This window comes from Symphodus melops (genome assembly GCF_947650265.1).
Source record: "Symphodus melops genome assembly, chromosome: 20".
In the NCBI taxonomy this organism is placed as follows: domain Eukaryota; kingdom Metazoa; phylum Chordata; class Actinopteri; order Labriformes; family Labridae; genus Symphodus; species Symphodus melops.
Window position 1 is genome coordinate 5,434,226 of NC_136710.1, and position 25,297 is coordinate 5,459,522.

At 43.9% G+C, this 25,297-nt stretch overlaps 1 protein-coding gene across 1 annotated transcript in view; it reads left to right on the forward strand.

Annotated features, from left to right (window-relative positions):
* Positions 1-25,297, forward strand: part of mark2b (MAP/microtubule affinity-regulating kinase 2b) — a 44,033-nt gene that overhangs the window by 8,242 nt on the left and 10,494 nt on the right. The window contains 15 exon segments of the mRNA XM_079371331.1: positions 9,738-9,902; positions 11,831-11,884; positions 12,818-12,866; positions 13,184-13,249; positions 13,569-13,639; positions 13,863-13,919; positions 15,612-15,848; positions 16,621-16,740; positions 17,395-17,515; positions 18,246-18,358; positions 18,643-18,717; positions 18,964-19,021; positions 19,360-19,511; positions 20,598-20,692; positions 23,486-23,626. Coding sequence (XP_079227457.1) covers positions 9,738-9,902; positions 11,831-11,884; positions 12,818-12,866; positions 13,184-13,249; positions 13,569-13,639; positions 13,863-13,919; positions 15,612-15,848; positions 16,621-16,740; positions 17,395-17,515; positions 18,246-18,358; positions 18,643-18,717; positions 18,964-19,021; positions 19,360-19,511; positions 20,598-20,692; positions 23,486-23,626 — 1,574 coding nt within the window.

Here is a 25,297-nt window from a genome sequence, read left to right on the forward strand (position 1 = left end):
GTGTGTTTGATTGTCTGAGATGGGGTTAAACAGGCCCTTCCAGTCGAGCAGAGCGGTGGGTGTGGCAGCTAACTGTAGACCTTCGATTTGAAGGGCTTGACGTCTTTCAGTGGAAGGAGTGTGAATCTCTCCCATAGCTTGAATGTTATTCAGTCCTTCTGCTGAGTCATCTCAGTCCTCCGTCAATACTTGCATTTCTGAGAGTGATCAAATGTTTATGTTTTGGTATCTAGGAACGCTTTTATTTAGTTTGAAGAACCGGTTAGCTTTTTTTTTTTTTTTTTCAACTTTACCTTTCGTACGAATAGAGGTGCATATCTCTTAGTTTCCTTATTTAGCGTAATGAAACAACTCATAAGAATGCTGTTAAAAGCCTTTTTCATTTACGCTCTTATAAAAACTTGTAGAATATTTTACGTAGACCGCTCCCTGAAATGTTAACCTTTAACCTTTTCGTTGAAAATAGCGAGTTAAAAACATTTTTAGTCTGTTGCCCAACTTGATTCTGAGGCTCTAACCCGAGTCCTGTTCACCTCTCTTATTCTGCAGGATTAACTGCCGTCATTAGTGGGAACTTTCTGATCTCTGCTGAGTCACACAATCCAGGCAGTGTGTTCAAATTGGGTTAGTTTGGGTTCATGTCGCACAGCGGCAGGCTGGTACATTAGCACCTGCTATCTGCCAAATGCTAGTAAAGTATGAGAGTGGCTCGCAGATTATTGACAATTTTTATTTTTTTATTTCAGTGACTGGTAAATGTTAAAAGATTTATTGTGTGAACCAAAAATAAGCAAAGCCAGGGTCTATAGTGATCAGCCGTCTGGCACCAAAGGCAGCTAGATTTTATGTTCATGATGTACTTTTCTGGGAGCGATCGTCCGCCTGGCGGGTAAATGGCGATAAAATTATAATCAAGTGTAAAAATATGCAGAGTTTGAAGCACGTTTGGTGACGCTGCAGCTCGTCTCTCCGGCTCCTCTGATGTCTATGCACTGAAGCGTACCCACACTGATGAACACCTGTTTACCTTCCAGACCGTGATCAATAGAGATCGAGTCTTATGACGGGGAATGCAGGCGATCCGACCATTCAGTCTCACTTTGTATTTATCAACAAATAGAAACGTAACAATAATTGTGTTGTTCTTCAGTAATCTGTGATTACTGAAGATACAGTATACACACACGGCTCATTTCAATAAAAAGAAACTCGTCAACAGGTCAGTTGACGAGATCAGAAGTGACATCCTATATGAGCATTTCACCTTTCTTACTGTTCCTGTTGTTATATTTCTCTGTTACAAATTCTTTTTTTTTTTGTGATTCTGACAGAATATTTTCTTTCAATATTTTTTCTTTCATATTTCAATATTTCAAAAGAAAAGCAGGTTTGTATCCAAATATGAAGAACATTAATCCTCAGCCTCAGTCAGTGCAGAAATTCAAAAATAAAAGCGAATCCAAAAAAAAAAAAAAGGAATTTCAAAAAACATAATTAATCATTATTAACTAATTCACAGATTAATTGCGATTCAAATATTTGCCGTTTGATAGCTGTTAAAGAAACATAATCATGTTTCATGTATATTAAGCACCTTTTCTAATGAGCCACCGTGTTGAACCTTCACGTTCCTCTACGGTGGCCCACGTGTTCAGCTCACGCTCACTCACTCACATCAAGCAGGAGCAGAACAAGGGAATGCCAGGAAGTGCTGCTCTTTTTGTTTAAACAGTGGCGTCAACAGAGCAAAGCGGGGCTCTGAAATTGATTGTACACACGCACACACCGAACACATGCCTTGGGAGCTCGGGTAGAACACACACATACAGTTAATTCCCAGCAAACTGAGACCTAACGTCACACCACCTTGCTAAAGTAAGGGGCATTTCATGTGTGTGTATAGAGAGCATACATACTTCATGTGTTGCGGCCTTTTCAACTGGAAGCATCTATTAATACTACAACTTGACCATTCCTCTTTTTGACAGCGCTGCATCTCTTGCATCATGAAGAATCTGGATTTCAATGAACGCTGCCCGTCTTTTGAGCCAAAACCGGTTCTGTTTATCAACATCACAAGTCTTAAAATCCTCCTACAATGACGCCTGCCAGTAGAGGATTTAATTAGTCATTCATATTGAATCACTGGCATGACGAAACACGTTGTTCTCCGTCACCACATTAACCAACATGTGTGATGTGTTTCTGGTCGTCTAAAAAGCTACAAATTAGCCTGATAATAGTCCAGACATTTTTAAATCATCATCCTCAGTAGCATACGTTTAAAAACATTTTAACTGTTTTCAGCGGCTTTTTTTTAATAAATTTTTTTAAAGCTGTGACTTACTGCAGCTGCATATATATTTTTTTTCATTTCCGCCTGTGCCAATTATGAATAATGTAAAAGTGTATACACCCTGGTCCAGTTTCAGTGAATGAGAGGAACAGTCGAACAGGTGCAGTCACTTTTCTGTCAGGCATTTGGCAGCTTTTTAACTTGGTCCTTTTTAATTTCCCTGAGTGGCTGTTTCACATGAGTACTCCCAAAGTTATCCCCTGTTGGGAGTTCCTTGTAATTAGCAAACTGGCTGGTCCCAGTTAGTAGTCGTGGCTTTAGCCATTATTTGTGTGTAGAAGTAACTACATAGCAACCACAATGCTGTGATTACAAAGAGAACAAAAAAAAAAAGAAGTTACTCGTGTTAAAAGTTGGACGTTTCTGCTGTTTAGTGAGGATGATCCGTGCGTCATGCCTCCCGTTTAAGCACAGCAGGTGCTGTGAGTGAAGTTCATTTCTTGGAGCCCGTGTTTGTGTTGAAGAGGAACATTAATAGAAACATAAGTGAATAGCCGGGTAGTTAAAAAGAAGTGAAGAGAGAGGGCGGGAGCGAAAGACGATAAAAGAAGGATGAAAGAGTAAAAACATCGATACACAGAGCAGATTCAGCAAGCGACAAATCTCCATGGTAACACATCCATTACTGCCCAGAGTTGGGAGGTGTGTGTGTGTTTCTATCTTCTTCCCACCCACAAATTTGAGTGTAACGCAGAAGCTTTATCTATCTGATAATGACCCTCTCTGTCCTCGGCGTGTAAGCTGAACATGTCGCTGTCTTTGTGTTTGGTTGGAAGGAAAGAGGAGAAATGTATTCCTTAGATGTTAACACACACTTTAAATTGAAGCTCAGATGTAAAGCATCTAGTTTTGAATACACGCGTGGTTGTGTGTGTGTGTGTATAAATAGCATATTGGATTTAGGCCATAAGCTAAAGGTTTCCTCCTAAGAACCTCCTGAAATCAATAATTCATAAATGATTATGCTTTGCTTGGCATCGCGGTCCCAGGACCCCGTACGCTGCAGAACAAGACATGAATAAGATCTTAATGTGAAGTGTAAGGGTTTGAAGTCTCTGTACAACAACAACAATAACAACAACGACAACGACAAGTCCTCCTTCCCAAACCGGTTCTACCAAATGAACATGGTAGGGAAGCTGTCACTTTCACAAACTTGTCCACGCCCTCACGGTCCTGAAAAGAGGTCCAGTCATTGGTTCAAGGTGTGTGTGTGTCAGTCAACTGAGGTTTCAACAGTTCAACACACGTCACCTGGGCGAGTTTAGTTCCGACAGGCTCGTCATAAATTTCCTCGCTCACAAGAGCAAGAAAGAAACAGAAGTGCTGCCGTTTCAAACGGCCATATTTACACTCCTGGGATGTTTCGCCTTCCCTCTGAATGTCGTGTGTGTGTGTGTGTGTGTGTGTGTGTGTGTGTGTGTGTGTGTGTGTGTGTGTGTGTGTGTGTGTGTGTGTGTGTGTGTGTGTGTGTGTGTGTGTGTGTGTGTGTGTGTGTGTGTGTGTGTGTGTGTGTGTGTGTGTGTGTGTGTGTGTGTGTGTTACAGCGGCGGGACAGTATCGATGGAGTCAGTGGGGAAGCTTAGCGCTGTGTGTTTGTGGAGCTCCAGCTGTGCCTGAACACAAAGTGAACTCACAGACTGGGACACCAATAAGGCGTCGTCGTGGAATCCATATGAACGTACAAAGACGTGATGAGAGCGGTCCGTACGTTTGTTCATTTCAGTCCGTTTCCGCTCCTGATGCTGTCATGCAGTCTGAGGATGCTTGCTGTGAAATACGTCGTCGTCGTCACACGCCTTCTTTTTCCAGTTAGCGCTGAAGCACACAGGTGACCTCGGCCCGTTTAAAAAGAAAAAGCAAGAGGAGGAAACGATCCTCCGCGTCGCTGACAGAATGATTTAAGAGTGTGATTGAGAAATATCGCGTTGTCAAAATATGTACAGACATGGACGGATCTTTTCAAAGCGTACAGAGGCTGAGTTGTTTTCCAGATCCTTGGAAAGTTTGCATGAGACATCGATTAAACACACTGCGCCACAGTTAGCGCCTGCTGAGTGCAATGTGCCGTCCTTGAGGCAGCAGAGAAATTGCACCGATTTTATACACGGGTCTTAATGCCTTAAATAGCACCACTTAAACTTCCTGTGGCAATAAGTGCTGGTCTTTGTGGAGGAGATGTTTACAACGAGGACTGTGTGCATAGGTAGGGTGTTATTCTGCACCTTTGCATCTGTTGTTTTACATAGATGCAAATGAGAAAAGGACGCAATCGGCTCGGTTGTGCACTTCACCCTTTTGAGGCGTGCGCCTTGTCTTCGTCTCTCCTTCCCACAGCGTTTGCGCCGTGCATTCCTTGCTGGAGATCTGGCCCCTGTGTGTCCACTTGTATTTCTTCCTCTTTTTACCTCTGCGAACACCCGAGGTGTTTCGGTTTCTGTAATGAAGAAACGAGTGGGGATTACGTGGCGTGGCTCACACTCAGGAAGCAGCTGCCTGAAGCCTTCGTTATCAAATCCGCTGTTTAGGCGCAGGTCTTTATAAGCAGCACGGAGAGGTGCTTTTTGTTATCATCTGATCCTGTTCAGACGTTGAGAGAAATTTGACCTTGTGTAGTGAAACTCGCTGGTTTTGCTTGCAAATTGTCCCGTGTAAACGGACGTCGGTCGTGTCAAGATGGTACATTGATTTTTGGACGACTTGGAGCCTGCGTGACTGATGTCCGACTCACAGCTTCCTAGTGTTAGACCAGATGAGAGCAAAGATCATGGGTGCATTTTGCAAGCGGTGTGTAGAGTTTCTCATCCTGGCTTGTTTGTGTTGATCTGATCTTTTGAAGCTGCTTTGCAGCCAGATCTGTTCTATAAAATCTGTCTGCACATCCCGAGCACCCAGTCTGAGTCCATGCAGACCAGGGCAGGATAGAGGCTGCACACATTTACAGGTCAGTCAGTGTCCAGTGAAAGCTTTGTTCATATTTAAATGGATTTGTAAAGTTGCACAGTTCAAATGTGCATGTTTGAGTAGAGTTCCTGTGTTTCGTGTCCTCTGCTGATCCTGCAAGTCTCCACATTTTAAACGGGATCATGGTGAAGTCGGGCTGCAGAAACTGGTTCTTTTAGTCGTCAGGCTTCGGCCCTGCTTGTTGAACTAACGTCACGTCAAGAGGACGGAGGGGGGAAACAAGTGCAGGACAGGGACTGGTCAACGTCTCAAGGAAAACAACTTGTCCTGCATTGATCCTCACTGACTGATGTTGAATCTGCCGAGAGTGACGTTCAGTTTCACAGCGGTACAAACATTTTCTATAGGGACGCATAAATCCTAAAAAAACACACTTGAGGCAAATTGCATTTTAGAAATCAAGGTCGCTCGTTCAGCCCGAGATTGAAATAGTAATGTGTTTCTGAAAGTCTCCTCTAAGTCCCACAATCAGGATTTATAAACAGTCGGTGTTCATGACTTTTATTTTTTAAATGACTTTTCCTCTTTTGCTACTTGAAAAAGTCGCCTCATCTTAAGGAGGACTTTCTGAACAGTACTGTCTCAAACATAGTGTGGTCATATATCTGACTCATGAAGTAAAGGTCAGCTCAGCTCCGAGGGGCCTTCGCTTCAACTTTGACCTGGAAATCAGAAACTTTGTGTTTTTAAAGATTTATATTCAAGGCCTCAGAATGAAATCAGATTTCATGTGACGTTGAATAATTAAATGTAATCCCTAAACATTGATTGATTTAAAAAAAAAAAAAAAATTTGTCATTAGTTTTAAAAGGTGTGAAAAATATCCCTATATGCTTTAAATCTTTTACACATGTCATATATTTAACATTCAAACGGTTTGAGTGTTTCCACCAGGATGCGTCCATTTGTTTTGGTTTCTATTGAAGACGGTAGCAGCTGCTTTATGTGTCGCAGCAGAGTCAAACAGATCACATTTCACTGTGTGAATCCAGTATGGATGTGGCTGCGCTTTACGTAGACGCTATATTAGGACAGCAGGAAGCGCGTGCCATTTCATAAATGTCAGAATACATGATAACACACACGAGGAGACATTTTGGAAGAGCCAGACTGTTACGGTAACCGTTTTACTTTTTTTGCGTCCGTCTCTTTTTAATACTCGTGTAAGACGTCCATCACGTTGTCACCTGGAGTCGCCGGTCATATAAAGGCTTACATATTGTGCCATGTGTTTTCATTTTACTCCCTCCAATCCTTCCACGAGAGCTCCCCTTCCTCTGCCGTCGGTGTGTCATCAAACACACCCTGAGATTCAGCACTCGACTGCAGTTTGTCAGCTTTTGTGAACGTCCGGTTAGATTTCCCTCGGTGGACTTTGGAATCCGTTTGTCGGAAAGCAGCTTTACACGAGTCCGACAGAGCAGCAGAGCCAATGTGAGAACAACACAGTGATGTCACTTATTGTCCTCGTACACGTCTATAATTATAACTGAGCAGAGAGGTGGATATGTTCGTGTGTGTTTGGGGGGGGGGGGGGGCGGGGGGGCAGTTTCTTGGAAGACAGAAATAGTCAGACATGAAAGAGGATAGGAGAGAAGCAAAGAGTGGAGGACGGGGAGAAGAAGTTGGTTTGTCTCGTCTCACTGGCTGCTACCTCAGCTTGAGTTTGTGCTGCTACGCATCGGATCGTTCTTCACAACGACCGAAAAAGAGAAAAAAAACAAAAACCGGTGACCACTCTTTTGGCAGACGTGACGCAAACATCAGCACAAATCAAAATGCTTCTCCATGAATAAAGCTCAAATCACCTCGACTTCAACCTCATCACATCCGCCACTTTTTACACTACAGGCTTAAAGTTTGACCTATTCCAATCATAATAGTCAATAATCATAAGCAGTTAACCTGAACTCTCTTATTATTAAATCTGAAGACTGATCTGAAGATCTGCCAGCACGGGTAAAAACAGTGTTTATATCTCAGTGGACGTCAGCTTATTTGGATCGACAGATTTCTTTAAAGATCTTTCAGGTGATGTGGTCACAGATGAGGCGTGATCTCTCCTACAGGTTTATCATGGTCGTGTTGTTCTAGTCATGTGTGATGATCTTGTGTTAGTAATGGTAAAAGTACAGATGGGTAAAACGATCATTCATTCACCTGTTCAGTCAGAGACGCTGTTGGGGGATGAGCGGTTCAGCTTTGGTGAAACTTTAAAAAGATTTTTGTGGAAACGAGACGTGCGTTTGTCACATTCGGGTCACATAACCATGTTCAGCTTTCTTTTTTCTTTTTTTACCTGTTTTGCTGGTTCATTGTCGAAACACAGAACCCCAGAAGGAAACTCGATTTTGTAAAATTGCCCTATAAAAATCCTCAAACTTGATTTTTTTTTTTGCCTACTCCAGTTTGTGTATTGAGAGCCTTGTAGATCTGATCATTGTTCTTTCTTGATGTAAAGTTGGTACTTGCGTGTGTTGTCAGAGTTGTATGCACCACTTAAATTAAAGCCATTGTTTGACCTCTGATGTTTGACAGCAGTGCTTTAATAGAAAGCTGGAAAGGAGCGAGGAGAAGTTGAATAGAATAAAAATGTGAGGATGTCTCGAAATCGTTTAGTTCTGTCAGATTGTCTCTCATTGATTTCTTTAAGACAGCGTGGTGTCAACATATAATGAATTGTCTCCCTCTCCTTATCAAACATGATCCAAAATTTAAAAACCGCTAACAGGTCGGCCCTTCTCGTGCCTCGTTGCTCAGGATGTAACTTCTCTCTCTTGTGCTATGGCTTAATTCCTTCTATTCCACTTGATGCAGGTCTGCGCTGTCAGCATGAGGATGTGTGTGTGTGTGTGTCTGTCTGTGTGTGTAGACATGAGATCATACCATCTGGAGCAAGAAGCCCACTAACACAAAGAATGACTATGCCTGTTTCCCATGACCTGAATATGGTTATGAAGGGAGGTGCACTTTGTTAACATGTGGTGTGTGTGGTTATTTGTGACACAGAGCGAGCCTCGACTCGCTCGAGCCACAGAGACACAATCGGGTGCCTAAAATGACTCGTCAGTGTTGGAGGTGAAGAACAAGAGAACGAGCTGATTTGTACAGAACGCGTTCACTCCACACCGACGGTGCGACTTTCACTGGACCGCTCTCCCTCGTTGGTGTCAAATCTCCGAGAGGTGTTGTGTGATTTATGCCGCTGCACACGCGCGCACGCATGTCTTTGTGGCCCACACCAGCGTGTGTGTGTATTCTCGTTTCTGCAAGGCTGTTTGTGTGTGTGTGCGTGTGCGTTTGCGGCTCGTCACCCTGGAGCCAGTCGTCCTCTCCTCTGACCCTGATCCCTGTCACCTGTCCGCTCAGATCACACACACTCACACACACTCACACTCTCACACACACACACACATACTGTGACCCTTTCCTGGGGTTGAAACCCACTCACTCTTCCACAGCGTGTAAACCTGCCAGCACAGCTTTTGTTTTCTTTTGGTGGGTTTGTGTGCAAGTCAAAAAGTCCGACCGTGTGCTGTCAGATTAAATTAAAACAATTTTACTAGAAACCACGATACAAAGAAACTTTTCACTTAACATGCTGCGGCTTTTTTTGTTCCAACTAAAGTCGAACAGGTACAGCAAAGGAAGCAGCGATTAGCAGTCCAACTGAGCTTAGTGTCTCAGCACCTTTTTGTGTCACAGTTCACGATGTACGCTGGTGATGCATCAGACGTTTGAGTAAAGTTCAACCTGATGGCCATCGTCTTTTTTTTTTTTTTTTGCTTTTCAAATAAAATCTCCCAACAACTCACAGTCCAAAATTAGCACACCCGCCATCCAACGATGCCCAAAAATCTAATTTAGTGAGCAAAATAAACGGGGTCGGGCGCGGGGGGCACAGATAGCCTCGCGGTTTTTCTTTGTCTAATAATACATAAACGGACCGAGCGCTCAAATGTTGGACGACAGTCTGTCACAAAGCGTGGATGTTAAAAGCCAGACACGACTGTTCAGAAGTTTTCTGGTGAGTTTTTAGAGTTTTGTGATCAGCAGAGTCGGAGTCGGACTCTTTCAGGGTCAGATTACAAACAAGCGCTCCGTGCTCTGCAAAGATGGTAACGCCAAACAAGGAGTCTCACTCGGCTAAAAAAAAAACAAAATCACACACAAATGCTTACTGTCTAATTCATCATCAGGAACAGAATCGTGATCATAATATAGTTTTAATGAACTTTAAACCTCACTGTTGTCTGACATGAATCATGCAGAATAAAACCTCTGGACTCTTTGTGAGTTTGACTTTTTTCCCCCCCTCACTGTTTCTTGCTCTCAGGTTCGCCGTCCGTATCTGTTGCTCCCTGCCTCATCATGTCTTTTTTTCTCTGCTGACATATTGGCCTCTCTGTCTCCTCAGGAGTCTAAATCATCGCGCTCCAGCATGCCGCGATGTCGGAACTCCGTCGCTACGACCACAACAGACGACCAGCCGCACATCGGTAACTATCGGTTGCTAAAAACCATCGGCAAAGGCAACTTTGCCAAGGTCAAACTGGCACGGCACATCCTGACTGGGAAAGAGGTAGGCATTCATGCACGCATGCTATATTTGTCTCGAAGCTTTGAATCTGTCTTTTGGTGGCACTTACAGAGTCTCCCCGACTGTCAGAACCTCAAACTTTTGACTTTTTAGTCTGAAAGAAACTGCTGAGAAAAATCTGTTCAGGAGAAGAAAATCTTGTTTGTTTGTTAATCTCTAAAACTACGTAACAACAGCATCAAAACATCAAGAGTTTAAAAAACAATAAGAAGAAACGTCAGTATTTAGGATACCTCAGCAGTTAGTGTCAAAACAATGAAAAGAAAGGACGACCAGGGTGTTCTCTAATTAGTCCAGATGGTAGAAACAACAATACTGTGAATGTTTAGCTGATGTCTTAATGTTAATCCTGCCTGATGAGAATCATGCTGCGACACACAGTAGGTCTGGTCTGATCCTGGGCTTCCATGGCTTTGGAGACGCTGCATCTGCTGCAGGAGATTAGATCAGCATTGTCGCCTTGAATAGGAGAGCCCGAAAGTCTCCGGCTTACTGTGAATTCCAGATGTGACGTCACGTGGTTGTTCTGTCCCTTTAAGGGGAAAAGCTGCGTCTGCAGCGAGCGCATGCTGGGCTCTGTCTGAGGACCAGTCGTGTGTGTGTGTGTGTGTGTGTGTGTGTGTGTGTGTGTGTGTGTGTGTGTGTGTGTGTGTGTGTGTGTGTGTGTGTGTGTGTGTGTGTGTGTGTGTGTGTGTGTGTGTGTGTGTGTGTGTGTGTGTGTGTGTGTGTGTGTGTGTGTGTGTGTGTGTGTGTGTGAGGGGGGGGGGAAGGTTCTGTCAATGTGTGACAGCTCTCTGCCTGACACCCTGATAACACTCCATGTGACTTACACACACACACACACACACACACACACACACACACAAAGAAAACAAGGGAGAGTCAGAGGGCTTTGAAAGAGTCAGTCAGACAAGCACAACCAGAAAGAGGAGTGGAAGTACCGAGTTCCTTGACAGAGAAAGACATGAATGGTGGAGAAAAGTCGACCTTCCTTTTTAATGTTCCTGTTGAGAGATAATTATTTCTCTTTGAATCCCTCCCATCTGCCCGTTTCTCTTCTTATCTCTCTCTCTCTCTCTCTCTTTGGCTTTTGTCTCTGATTATTTGTAAAAGTGTTTTGACTTTATTTTTGTAAACGTACAAAGATGGCGACGAGCAGTTATCTATCTCAGATGTCTGAACTGATGGAAATACAGCCAGTCTAACGTGATTGGATACAAGTCGGTATGATAGCTGCTCGGTTATTTTCAGTCACCTCGTGCTAACAAACAATCCATCAACAAGAGATGTCAACAATGTTGGAGTCAGATTTCTCCTCAAGCTTCATCTCATTTCTGAAATGCGATCTGATTTGCACCGGCCAAAAAAAAAAAAAAAAAAAAACCTTTTCTCTCCGTCTTATATTTCACAGATTTTCTGAACACCGACTAATTCTCTCTTTTGAGGAGATACAAGAAGTAGGAAGTGATACCAGTGCTTGAACCTTTACATCACACCTTTACTGTCTTAAAATCAGAATCTAAAGAAACCCATCTCCGCTGTCGAGAGCGTCTCCATTCCTTAAACCAGATTCTGAGAGGAGCCGCTGACAGATTTAAAAGTAAAACCGTTTTTATAGCGACGAGGGTGTAAACCCAAGTTTGTGTGCGTCCTCGTCTTTGCACTGCCCGGTTATGCAACTGTCCCCTGCTGCGATTGTGTCTTTATCACTTAATGCTGTGAGATCCTACTGTTCTTTGTGTGTGTGTGTGTGTGTGTGTGTGACGTCTATGAAATGAGCGTGTGCATGTAAGTGCTGTTTTCACAGGCTGAGGCCGCTCAGGTCTGTGTGAGAGCGATGCGTCAGAGCCACTGCAGCAGGTGTGAGAAGCGACAGAAGTGTAATAAATACATTCTTGTTTTGATTCTAGGTGGCTGTAAAGATCATCGATAAGACGCAGCTCAACTCCTCCAGTTTGCAAAAGGTGGGTCTCTCTCTCTCTCTCTCTTTCTCTCTCTCTCTTTACCTCTTTCTCTCTCTCTCTCTTTACCTCTCTCTTTCAAAAGTTCTCACACACACACACACACACACACACACACACACACAGTGTTCTTTTCACTGCCCCATGTGTCTTTTCTCTTTCGCAGACTGTCCATTTCTCTCTCTCTCTCTCTCTCTCTCTCCCTCTCTCTCTCGTTCTCTCTCCGTTTCCTTTTTTTTGCCGTCTTTCTCAAGTGGTCTAGTTTTCAGAGAGAGTTTTAATTACAGGAAACAAGCAGCAATTACTTCTTTTGATGGCGGCAGGGTGGGGTCTGTCCACTCACACGCATACGCTCCAAACGTGTACGCTTGCTCCCTCAGAACACACACACACTCACACACACACACCAGCAGACACACAGCATGAAATACACACTTGTGTGTAAAGAAGATACATGGCTCACATGACGAGAAAATGTTAACGCATAGCAGAGACTCGACAGAGCCAACGTCACTCACACACACCCTCAAGTTGAATGTCACCACACTAGAAAAAGCAAATCTGTGTGTGTGTGTGTGTGTGTGTAAGGACAAGTATTGGTCCTGTACTCCCTGTAACTCACTCTGATCAGACCTACAGTGATTCACTTTTTGTATTAAATAATTAATGTCTAAGCAGAGACTGCTGGGTAAAATGGATGGATGGATAATTCATATGTAAACAGACTCATCCATTAACAATTAAACCTTTTGTTTTGATCCAGACCTTGGATTAGTTTGAATCCTGCCGATACATGAGAACTCTCCGTCCTCTTTTATATCTTTAGTGTTTTTACAGTGCAGGCAGGGTGTCCTTTAACCCTTTACAACATTGATTCCACACATATGCTATAAAGTGAGACGCGCACTGATAATAACCGTCATATGTTTTCTGCAGCTCTTCCGAGAAGTGAGAATCATGAAGATGTTGAACCACCCCAACATAGGTGAGTCGCACTGACCAATGAGAGTCTTCAGATCTGACGGCCCCGTGTCCATCAAAGTGTTCCGGCGTCTTTTCCAAAAAGAATTGCTCCACTTTTTTTTGTGCGGCTAATGCGGCAAACGCTTCATGCAAGCAGCCGGCGTGTTCCTGCCTGGTTAACACTTGATGGACACGGGGGCCTAACGGTCACGGGTTCAAACCCGATCATAATAATTGTTTTTTCTCTCTTGATATTTTTGCTCTCACCTCATTTCACTCCTCCTCCCCTTTTATTTCCCCATCTTCCTTTTCTTTGTCTTCTTCTTCTCCTCCCTGCAGTCAAGCTCTTTGAGGTGATAGAGACAGAGAAGACTTTGTACCTGGTAATGGAGTACGCCAGTGGAGGTAAGTGCATCTTACCGTCACTCCCCTCGAGGCCTGGCTCTCTGGACGTTAGAATCAAATGTTTGTTTTTAGAAGACGTAACCACCCGGCTTTACAGGCCTTCAGTGATTTTTAAGTAATTTATCTTGATGTGGTTATACTCAGCTAGATGAGTTTTTGTTTTTATCGAACCTCTTTCCATTCTGCAGCGTAAATACCTTTCCTTGTAAAGAATGGGAGTCCGTAGTTCAGAGTCACATTCACTTCAAGTACTCTTGGTGTTAAGGACACACGTGTCAGATCCCAACACTGAATCTCTCCTCTTCCTCTGCTCCTCCAGGAGAAGTCTTTGATTACTTGGTGGCCCACGGCAGGATGAAGGAGAAAGAAGCTCGTGCCAAATTCAGACAGGTATGTTCCTGTTGTGTTTGAGGCACGCTTGACCAAGATGAAATAAAACTGCGGATCAGCGGAACAAAGACTCATCTACCCAATGTTTCAATAATTACCTTGAATAAAGTTTATGAAAGAAAAAACCCCCCAGGGATTTCGTATTTTAATGTTTTAACAATAATCCTTTTAATCGTCCCCCCCCCCCGCCTAATCTCTCTCTCGCTCTCTCTCTCTCTCTCAGATTGTGTCAGCGGTGCAGTATTGCCATCAGAAGTGTATAGTTCACAGAGACCTCAAGGTGAGAACGCACGTGTTAACACACTCCCTCCTTCTATTTTTACCGACGTATGATTTACATTTTCCAGATGTAATCCTTCTCACACTCCAGAGGTTAATCACAAAGAAATGTCCCCACTTTAGTCGGCTCACTCTTTCTCCATCTGAGCACGTTGTCCCTCCCGTCTTTGATTCAGAACATTACACAGCATACTCACACTCAGGTCTGCAGCTTAGAGGTCGTTTTGGTTCATAGTATTACAGAGTTTGAAATCCTCTTAACGTGGCAGAAGGCAGACCTGTCGATAAGACATTATCATGATTACAGTAACCATACAAGCGCCCTCTCCTCTCAGAGGTCTTTATCCAGTTTACAGTGAGTTTAAGCTTCAAGGAGAACATTTGAAACACTTGGTGATTTCCTCCCCTTCAACAGGTAGTAATGGTTCACATGTAGCCGAGGGAAAGCAGAGATTTTCTTTTTTTTTTTTGAGGACAGACAGTTCTCATTAATTTAATGCGCACCGTGCTGCACATTATCCTGATCACTCTGAACTGTGAGGTGAAATCTGGCACACGCTGAACTCAAATGTAAAAAAAATAAATAAAAAAAAAGTTGGGGAATAATCTGTCCACTGTCCAGGCTGAAAACTCCAGTGTACCTGAAGCACGCTTCCACACCTGGTTTATACAGACGTATCGACTATAGAGGACGCTTTTTAAATTGAAAGCCGAAGTGTCAAGGTTTGCATTTTGTTACTGGGGACATTTTATTGGGTTTATAAATGATTTAAATCTGTCTGCAAAAAAACAATTTCAAACCAATTCTGCTAACTTCTAAGATCACATGCCTGGAAGAAATGATGTCAGTGTTTAACACCCCTCGCCCCCCATCACACACACTCTCTCTCTCTCACACACACACACACACACACACACACACACACACACACACACACACACACACACACACACACACACACACACGGTAGAGTATTCAGTGCAAGTGAAAAGGAGAGTGCACCTGTTGCTAGGCAACCCCAGCCTCCTTGCTCACTAGCTCACTTTAGACTTAGGGTACAAACACACACAGGAATAAACTGTGCGACTCACTTTGTCCATTGTGTACGACGTGTTGGCCTTGAGCCATTACCCTGAAAACCCCTTCTCTCTCTCTCTCTCTCTCTCTCTCTCTCTCGCTCTCTCTCTCCCTCTCTCGCTCTCTCCCCCTCGCTCTCTCTCTCTCTCACTCTCTATCTCTCTCTCGCTCTCTCTCTCCCTCTCTCGCTCTCTCCCTCTCTCCCCCTCGCTCTCTCTCTCTCTCTCTCTCTCTCTCTCTCTCTCTCTCTCACTCTCTTTTTTTGAAGCAGTGTCAGACTGGAAAATCCATTTTCTACGATACCTGATAACTCGGAGGCCAAATTTATGAAACAGTATTTAGCTGATTTACAACAAGATTTAAACGTCATGTATGAAACTGTATTTAGCTGATTTACAACAAGATTTAAACGTCATTTAGCGCAGACCATACAATAGATGGAGTTCGCTCTCCGTGTTGAGCAAAGTATCTCATCAGTCAAAGTCTAAATGTGTTATAAATGATCTTGCCTGTTCTCCACCTCTGCCTTTTTGCTTCCCTCCTCATCCTGTCGTTGTTTTTGATCATTTATGCTTCTCTCTCATCTTTTTCCCCCTGCGCTTCGGTCGTCTCTAGGCGGAGAACCTGCTGCTGGATGCCGACATGAACATCAAGATAGCAGACTTCGGCTTCAGTAATGAGTTCACTCTTGGGAACAAGCTGGACACATTCTGCGGCTCGCCACCCTACGCTGCCCCCGAGCTCTTCCAGGGCAAGAAGTACGACGGGCCCGAGGTGGACGTGTGGAGCCTCGGGGTGATCCTTTACACGCTGGTCAGCGGCTCGCTGCCCTTCGATGGACAGAACCTGAAGGTCAGCGAGCGGGCAAAGTGTGTCGCGTGCGTTTTGAAGTGGTCAGCGTTACATAAGCAGGGCCGGCTGTAGTATTTGTCACGCTGGTTTCGCTTCCTTCTGCCCTCAAAAATACAGAAACGGAAGTCAGAGTAGTAAATGTGTAAATCTGATTAAATGCCAAACTAACAACTGTCTTGAAGCGCATGAGTACTGACACATGGTTTGTTTTCAAGAAGGTATTTGATGCTTTGTTTTAACACTGGTAGTTATAATTGAATCCTGCCATCATACTGTGCATTCACTCGGTACCCACATGACTCATTCTGGAAGTGCAGACACATTTCGGGTGGGCGATATAACATCGAGTGTGAGGATATTGATATTTACATGCCTGGGATCTGTATATTGCAGTACAGCTGCCTGGAGTTTAGTTTTCCTCCCACATTACTGCTCTATCTTTTTATTTAACTCAATGTTTTCTCGTTTTACTGGCCTCAAAAAGATGAATTATTTCTTTTCAATGTGTCAAACTGAGGGCAAAAATAAAGTTTAAATTCAAAGATATCTAATCTGCAATATAAGGCCCGACTCTCATCTCTGAGATTTTGAAGTACAGGTTCTGTTAAACTTGATTGACACAACATAGAAGTGTAAAGTGTGTGCATGAGCCACTGAAGAAGATTTTAAATGTGATAATGATTCTTGTAGCGTTTTGGTGACCGGCAGGAGCCTTGTCACCACTGCAGTCCCTGTAAGCCTCGCCACATGTGTTGTGTCTGCGCTTTCACAGGAGCTGAGAGAGCGCGTGCTGCGTGGTAAATACAGGATTCCTTTCTACATGTCGACGGACTGCGAGAACCTGCTCAAGAAGTTCCTCATCCTGAACCCCTCGAAAAGAGGCAGCCTGGAGGTACGCTGCGTTCACACGTCCATGAAACCTGCAGACTGTTTCCTCTATCTCCTGGGATAAGCAGCAGCTTCACCACCTCTCTGTGACATTAGGGCTGCAGTGTGATGTACAGACACAGTGAATAGCTGTTAGTTTTAGGACGCACGAGTTACCAAACTCGGTTGCTACATGAACGTTAGCTCGTTTTAAAGCGAGTTGACCACTTTCACATTATTATCTCGAATTTAAAAACACACTCTCGCTGAAGCTTCGGCTACTTTCTGCTTAAGCTGCTTTATCTTTTGACTTATTCAGTTCAGTGGATGTTAAATTGATGCCTACTTTGAGTTTTTTTGTTTCCTGTTTTGTTGTGATGCCAGATTTGAATCCCAGGCTGCTCGAATCAGACGTGTCCCCTTTAAAGGAGGAGACCTTCACACGTTGATAATTCTCTCACTTTGTAGAAGAGTTAAAAATGATAAAAGAAAATCAATTCTTCTACATCCTTTTCCCCTGACTTGTCATACAGAGACACATTGTGAATCTCTACCCCTCACTGTGTTCTTATCCTTCTGTTATCCTCTTTCCTTCCTGTCTCTTCCTCGTCTGTTTACCCCTCGACCATCTCTGACATGTCGTCTTGTCCTGTGTCCGTCTGTGTGGCTTGCCTCCCAGCAGCAGATAATGAGGGACCGTTGGATGAATGTGGGCTACGACGAGGAGGAACTCAAACCGTATATCGAACCCCAGCCAGATTATAAGGACCCAAGGAGGACAGGTAGCCAACAGATCAGAGGTGTGGACTAGAGTCACATGACTTTGACCCGAGCCAGACTCGAGTCACAGATTTGATGACTTTGAACCTCGACTTGACGAAATCTTGAAAGACTTTTAACGCCTGTGACTCGTGACTTTACTTGGACTTGAGCCTGATGACTCGAAAATACTCGACACACACGCACGCACACACACACCGGTGTAAGCTGTAAGTTTGGCGTAACAGATCGCAGGCCGTGATTCATACGAGCCGAGTTGCAAGCGCAGATAATGTCTGCTCAAACATTTGTTTTGACTTTTTCTCGTTCTCTCTCACCGCGTCTGCACTTATCAACAATAAGTAACTGAAGATTAGTGACACAGTTATCTCACAGCATGCAGCATGAACTGAAAGGGAGGGGGGGGCACTGCTGCCTTTGACAAATTAAAGGCAAGCAGATGTATAATTTATCATTTCTCAATGATCTGATCTAATAAAATAATACAAATCTGTTTTCTGATCAAAGAAACACATCGTTAGACACAGAACTCAGAAAGAAAGTCAGTGACACTCCTCTTGTTATTTTCTATGAAGAAGTAGGTTTAGCAAAATTGTTTAAATGATAATTTAATTTTCATGATTTGTGTAAATGTAACTGTGACTTGCCTGTCTTTACTTGTGACTCTGTTCATGCACAAAGCGTGTTTATCTGCAGGACTTGCAGGAAGCTATAATTTGTAATTCCTTTTTCCTTTGTGTGTGTGTGCAGACATCATGTTACAGATGGGATTCTCTAACGAGGAGATCACGGACTCGCTGGTGAACCAGAAGTACAACGATGTGATGGCTGCATATCTGCTACTGGACTATAGGAACTCTGAGGTGCGCCGCTTCTTTCCAAACACCTACACGCCTTCACACAGCGCCATGCCAGTTATTATTAGTCTGACAGAGCTCTCTCACATGGACCTCTGCTGATGTTCGACCGAAACAGCTCGTGGAAAGCTCACTGCACATCCATGGAGTTTGCTCTCATCTCTGCATTTGATCACTTGAATGTATCCTCGATGTGTTTTCATATTCTCACAACAGCACCGTGTAAAGAAGCGTTTGTCGTACACTCGTATTCAGATTTGTGTTTTTTTTTTTTTTTTTTTTTCCCTCAGCTGGATGAAAGCGGCATCAAGCCCCGGCCAGGAAGTGATGTAAGCAACATAAACGCCCCCTCCCCGCCTCACAAGGTACAATGAGAACACATAATCTGCTTTGCTTATTCTTCCACCTAATGTGATCTCCAGTCAGTGCAAAAAAAGAAAAAGTACACTGACTTCACCAGTTAGATGTTCATCAAATCCAGTATGGTCTTCTGCTATTGATGTTTGGCTGCTGAACGTATCGTTGGCGGTTCTTCCCTCGGCATACTTACATCCCACATGTTTAGTGAAAGAATACCTCACTGACCCGTGTCCCGTTTTCTGCCCTTTTAGGTACAACGCAGTGTGTCGTCCAACCAGAAGCCTCAGAACCGCCGAGGCACAGATCAGGGTGAGGCTTGTGTGTCACAGGAGGAAGGGCTGCAGCAGATGTCTATTACATACTGATAGAAGTGGACGCAGATGGGAAACAGACTGAGACGGTCATTTGTCAGGAGCTGGAAGATGAAGAACACTGTGCCAGCAGATGGAACTAATTATTTTATGTTTTTTATTTTAAACTTCTTATATAATTTCCATCCTGGCGCAGAGATAGTTTCTAGTCTTGCCAAACACAAGCAGGTAGAGAAATAACTGAAATAATGAGAAGCGATGAGGAAAGAGAGGAAGTGGATGGAAAAGAAAGAGAAGCTGTTGCCCTTCTGATGCACCCCTCTCTTCTTTCTCCAGGATCCTCTTACTCTAAACGGGGCGGTCAAGCAGACAACAGGACCTCAGCGGAGGACTCCGGGAGGAAAAGTTCATCGAGCAGCTCCACTACCAAGGTGCCGGCAAGCCCGCTGGTCCCCTCTGATCGCAAGAAGAGCGCCACGCCTTCCACCGTGAGTGTTAAAAAAAAAAAAAAAAAAAAAAAAAAAAGCGACACTGCGGCGTTTACTTCCTGTGTCAATGTAACCACTTACTGTGCGTTCAGGAGAAACCTTGATGAGTAATTCGTGCTCTCGAGCGTTAAACACAGTGTCAGCCTTATTTGATCCTACGTCACAGTCCAAAGATCAAAACGAGTTAAAAAAAAATGTCACCAATTAAAATAATAGCAGCCAGCTGTGAAAGCTGTGCGTGATGTTTCAGGGTGTGCTTGGTTCTTTGTATACAGTCTAATCGTTTTTTTTAATCTTGTCAGGTTCAGTCACTCAGTCGACACCGCTTAAGGAACCCGAAGCCTTTTATTATAGCTTAGTCAACAAGTGCATATCACCAGCGTCCACCAACGGGAGCACAGAGAAGTACGAGAGTAACGTTACAGCCTGCTGTAGTCTGCTAGTTTAAACTCGCTGCATTCACTGCACAGCGTGGGCGTTACAGGTTCAACAATGTCAAAACTCAAGTCGTGTCCAGCTGAGACGAATTTGAGTTTCTTTTTTAATTATTTTTTTTGTTGTTGTTGTTTTTTAGAAGTCATGTGAATTTAAATGTCCCTACACACCGCTGACTGTTTTTTATTTTCAGTGTGCTCACACCCTATCAGGGTTGGGCAGCTTAGACTTTGATCGTCTTTATTAGTTTGCGGACTTCAGTGAAGTTGTGTAATTCCCAGTCTAGCTCCGCCCACCTTCAACGTCCGCTTCAGGAAGCAAATATAAAGGTCAGCACCTGTGTGGGAGTTTTTTTTTTTTTTTTTTTCCCAATGACCGTTAGAGAACAACAAAGTGAAACTGAATGTGTTGGGTGAAGTATGATTCTGCTGGGTGTTTGACGGTCTGCATGAAATGAAATTCAGGAAGTACTCTGAAGGCGGGATTCGGTGAACGTTTGATCACTTTGAGGAAGTTAAAGTCAGTCATAGATGTCCTTTTGATAACCCTCCTTCCCTTCTCCTCCGTGAAGCTGAGAGCTGACTGTCTTTAACTGACTCCTCAATCATAACGTTCTGAAATGTTTCATGTTTTCTCCCCGTCTGCATTCAGAATAGCATCCTGTCCACCGGTACAGGTCGCAGTCGGAACTCTCCTCTGACTGAGAGAGCCACGTTGGGACAGGGCATCCAGAACGGCAAGGACAGGTACACACAGATATATCTATACAAAACTTAGAATCCTCCTACCACACACTCCTCTACTCCTCCACTGGTAACTCAAGTCGCTGCTGGGAGGTAGACCTGTTTCCAAACTGCAACACACACATCATACGAATACACTCAGTATGGTTTGTGAATGAAGTCGTCCCACAGCTGTCTCGCTGACTGAATCCCAGACCTTGGCTGGTACTCTTCAGCGCTCTGCCAGTTGGCTCAGGGAGGGCCCACAGCTTTCCCCCCAGGGCGGGCGGGGTGAACCCTCCAGGACAAGGAAATCAGGCTCCCTCTGGGAATTTAGGCCAAACCTCCAGTAGATTACAGATTACTAGCGATGGTCTGATGGAGGTCTGCTATTCAGAGCCGAGGCGAGGGTCCAACAACGGACATGCATGCCTGAATTTACTCAAGATTGACGTGCGGGCCCAAAACTGAAGAAATACCCAAGAAGAGCCCTTTAGTTCTTTAAATCTACAGAACTCCCTCATGTCATTAAGTTTGACGTTCCTAATTGTACAGTGCTATCTAAACTAGCATGGATGGGTATATTTTTTTAGGCAGGTTTAAAATCCCCACAAGGAGCAACAAGGTGACAATCTGACAACATGACAGAAAAACACAATGAAGTCGAACGTCGTCATAATTAGCTGAAGGAAGCTCCCATCGGTTCCTTTTTTTTTTTTTTTTTTGATTTCATGATGTGGACTCACCAGATGTGATACTCTAGATGCACCTCTCTCATTTCATCCGGCCCGAAATGAAATCCATCGACCCGGCTCCGTTCTCTTCGTCGTACCTGACGCACAAAAACGACCACGCGCACACTTCGCTCATGCCTAACCTGCCATAAGCTTCGTGTGCTTTTTTTCATAAACATTCAACATAACGCATAACTGTGATGTAGTGTTTCATTGTCATTGCTTTTTTTTTGTTTTGTTAACATTATAATGTATCGTTTTCAAATGCCCCCCTTTTTCTCTCAAATACAAACAACTTGATAGAATCCACGGTGAATAAAGTCCGTGGTAAATGTTTGCTTTGATGATCTCCTCTCGAGCTCAGCACTGCAGGGGAACAAGGCGGTCATTTGAAACAGCATTGTTTTTTGTTTTTTTTTAGTATTGTGGGTCTATTAGCTTTGGTAGGCTCTGCTAACGTAGTGGTTGTCATCTGCTATGATTTTTTAAAGTGACTTTATTTGATCATCATTAATGCTTTGAAGTTTCGGCTTTATAATTGTCCCCCCCCTCCATCCCCAACGCCCCTCTATTCACACTTCCTCTTCCTGTCCTTTTCTAACGTTCTCTGTCTGAGCTCACTCACTGTTTCTGGTCACCTTCCTTTCTTTCCTTGATTTCACCAGATTCCTAAATTCCTCTTTGTCTTTGTATTAATCTCTCTCTCTCTCTCTCTCTCTCTCTCTCCCTCTAAGTAGATTAGTACGACTTGTGATGGAATATTAACTCTTAGTGGTACTATATGGTCCCCATTTTTTTTACCTCCTAAGAGGCTTATGCATTCACATACAAACTCATTGACACACACACACAGAAGCTTAAACATACATGTCACACAAGCTCAAAACTTACCACACACCGGGTTATCCAGTGAATGCACTCCGTCACTAGCTGCACTAATCCAAGTCTGTGTTCCTCTTTACTGCGTTTGTTTTCTCTGTAATTAGCAGCAGTTTGGTTGACCTCTATACATCTCTCTCTCTCGCTCTCTCTCGCTCTCTCTCGCTCTCTCTCTCTTGCTGTTTGTGGATAAAGTCAAGTTGGAGCTGTCAGTGCGGTGAAGAGCTTTGGAGCGACCTTGCTTATTAAAAGTGGGCCAAGGAAATCGCCAGTGTTGCTCTGCTTAAGAAATGTTCTTTCTTACAGATTTAGATTCTAAACATTAGTGAGGAAGAGAAAAGATGAAAAAAAACATCAAATAGGGTATTTAACAGGCATCGAATTCAGGCCAAATGTCTGTCAATGTAAGAGTGATGATCCAATAACATGACAGAACTCGCTCATGTCCAAAAAAACAGCCAAGAAGAATTAGATGTTTCTTTTTTAGGGGAGCTTTGTGTGCTTTTATTTGAGAAGGTTATTTTGAAGGTCTGTTGTCACTTCTCTCTCAGAGGATGGGAAAGCTGAGGATAACATGATCAATGATATTTACAAATTATGATTTATTAGAGAACTGGAATATTAGAAAGTTGACTGAAGTCAAATAGAAATAGATGAAAGGTTCTGGCTGGATAGGTAAATCCTGGCTTTTTTTGAGGTTTTATGTGGAGATTTGCTCCGTTCTGGTTTACTGGACTTCGTCCACCAAATTTGTCCTGAGTGTGTTCGGTCTTCTGACCCACAGAAAAGTTGGTATTTAGTGTGAGTCAGATTAAAAACATGAAGATGAGGGCAAACGTACAAAGTGCCGCCTCATCACACTCGCAGACTTTCCATCTGTGCTCTTCGTCCTCTTTGTCTCCGTTCGTCTCTACAGTACTTCCTCTGTTCTTCCTCTTCTGTTATTGTACTTCTCTAACTCCCCCCCCTGCCCCCCCCCCCCTCCCTTACTGTGTTTGAGAAGTGCTGCTTCTAACCATGCTCCACCTCACTTCCCCACCCACCCACACACAAACCCCGCCCATCGTGTGTGACTGTATGTGTCATGCTTGTCCATGTGTTTGATTGTGTGTTTGGACTGTGTCCTTCCCGTCTGTGAATGTGTGTGTGTGTGTGTGTGTGTTCATTGGGCGGGGCACTCCTCCTCCTCCCCCCCTCCTCCCAGTCTAAACACTCCGGGCTCCCGCGCCTCCACTGCCTCAGCCGCTGCCGTCCTCTCCTCCTCCTCCTCGCGTCCCCGTCACCACAAGTCCCTGTCCTCCTCCAATCATCCATGCCCCTCTGACCTGCACGCACCACGGCCCAGGCAAGTCTCTCTCTCTCTCTCTCACTCTCACACACACACACACACACACACTTCTCCTACTGCTCCTGCGGCTTCTTTCAGCACAAACCACTTTAGACAGCTCAGATCATCGTCCTTCCAGCAGCTCCTTCCAGCATCAAAAAAAGAAAAAGAAGATAAAGTCTCTGATGAAACTTTCTACCACGATGAGATAAAAAGGACTTCACTGACCTGATGAACCTTCTGATTATCTGTCATTCACATATGGACAAGTCCTGGCACACAGCAGTCAGCTGGTTGCCAGATCCCCCCCCCCCAATCAATCAATCAATCAATGAAAAAGTTTTTTTTTGTTTTTTTTGTTCCAGCAACACAGACAGGCTCCTCTCATACATATTCACAATGTTTCCTCAAACAGAGCCACTCATGGAAAGCCAGAACCAGGAAGTAGAGGTAGCGTTAGCGTAGCTGCAGAGGGAATTCAGTAGGTTTGGTAAATACGAGCTGATAAGGTGTTGTCCCTCTTACGTGCTGCTCTGAATATTGACCTGACAACGACTCGAACACCACTACAGTAAGAAGTCCAACATTTCCAAGACTCATCTATTAGACACCGACCAGTTCCTAAGCAACTGCAAGAAGAAGATAGAAGTGCTCCGAAAGTTTGAAAGAAAGTGCGGTGATGTCAACATGTCTCCTCTCTGACCGTCAGTCAGCCTGAAGCCTGACATTAACCAGCAGACCAGACAGACGGAGTTTACAAACCAGACCAACAGGTTTTTTTTTTTTTTTCACCATGTTCTTCCTCGGACATGTTTTTTTTAAATGGTGGCAGTAAAGGTTTCCCACTCTAATTCAGAGTCTGTACGTTCATCGAGAAACCTTGTTGAGGTCAAAATTAATACAAAATAAAGCAATACAGCAATTTAGAGAAGATAAACATCTTTGAAGTTTGAGGAAATCTCCCTCCTGCTTCGTTTCCTTTTTTAAAAAGAGAATAAATAAATCTGGAGATAAATCCAGAAAAATTCCTCTTCAGCTTCTTAACCACTAAGCCTTCAGCGTCTTCGAGAGCCTGTGAGCTTCATGGCACATCCCCTGACACACAGAAGGAGAAGCACACCGCTAAGCATCTAAAACGACTGATGATGACGATCACAGTTCGGTTTGTAGGCTGTGCAGAACAAACACCTTCATCTGAAGATTACAGACCGTCGGTTTTTTTTGTGCCGCTCTGAGAAACGAGCTGATCGATGTGTCACAACTGTTGATGCTTAAAGTTCCCTCTCGGAGTAAAACGTTTCACCAGGCTGGGTCATTAAAACGACTTTGAATGACTGAAGGAGTATTTTCATGACTGTGTGGTTGTTCGTGTGTGTGTGTGTGTGGGTTCTCTACTCCGTGTCTGTTGCTTTATTGTTTGTCAGTCTGTCTAAAGGGCTACTTTGATTCTTCTTTTTTTTAATCAGCTCTTGTATTTCTGCCCTTTGTGATTCATGTTAAGGTCGAGGATCTTCAACTTTGTTTAAGGCAGCTTCAGAAAACATTCAGAGGCTGAACTGATAGAGACAGAACCCCCCCCCCCCTTTTATTCCAACAGAGCAAATGTCAAGGTTGCCCTTTAGTTGAATGTGCTTTTGTCCGCTCTATGTTGAAGTCTTGTTCTGTTGCATGCGTCGGGTCAGCAGTGAG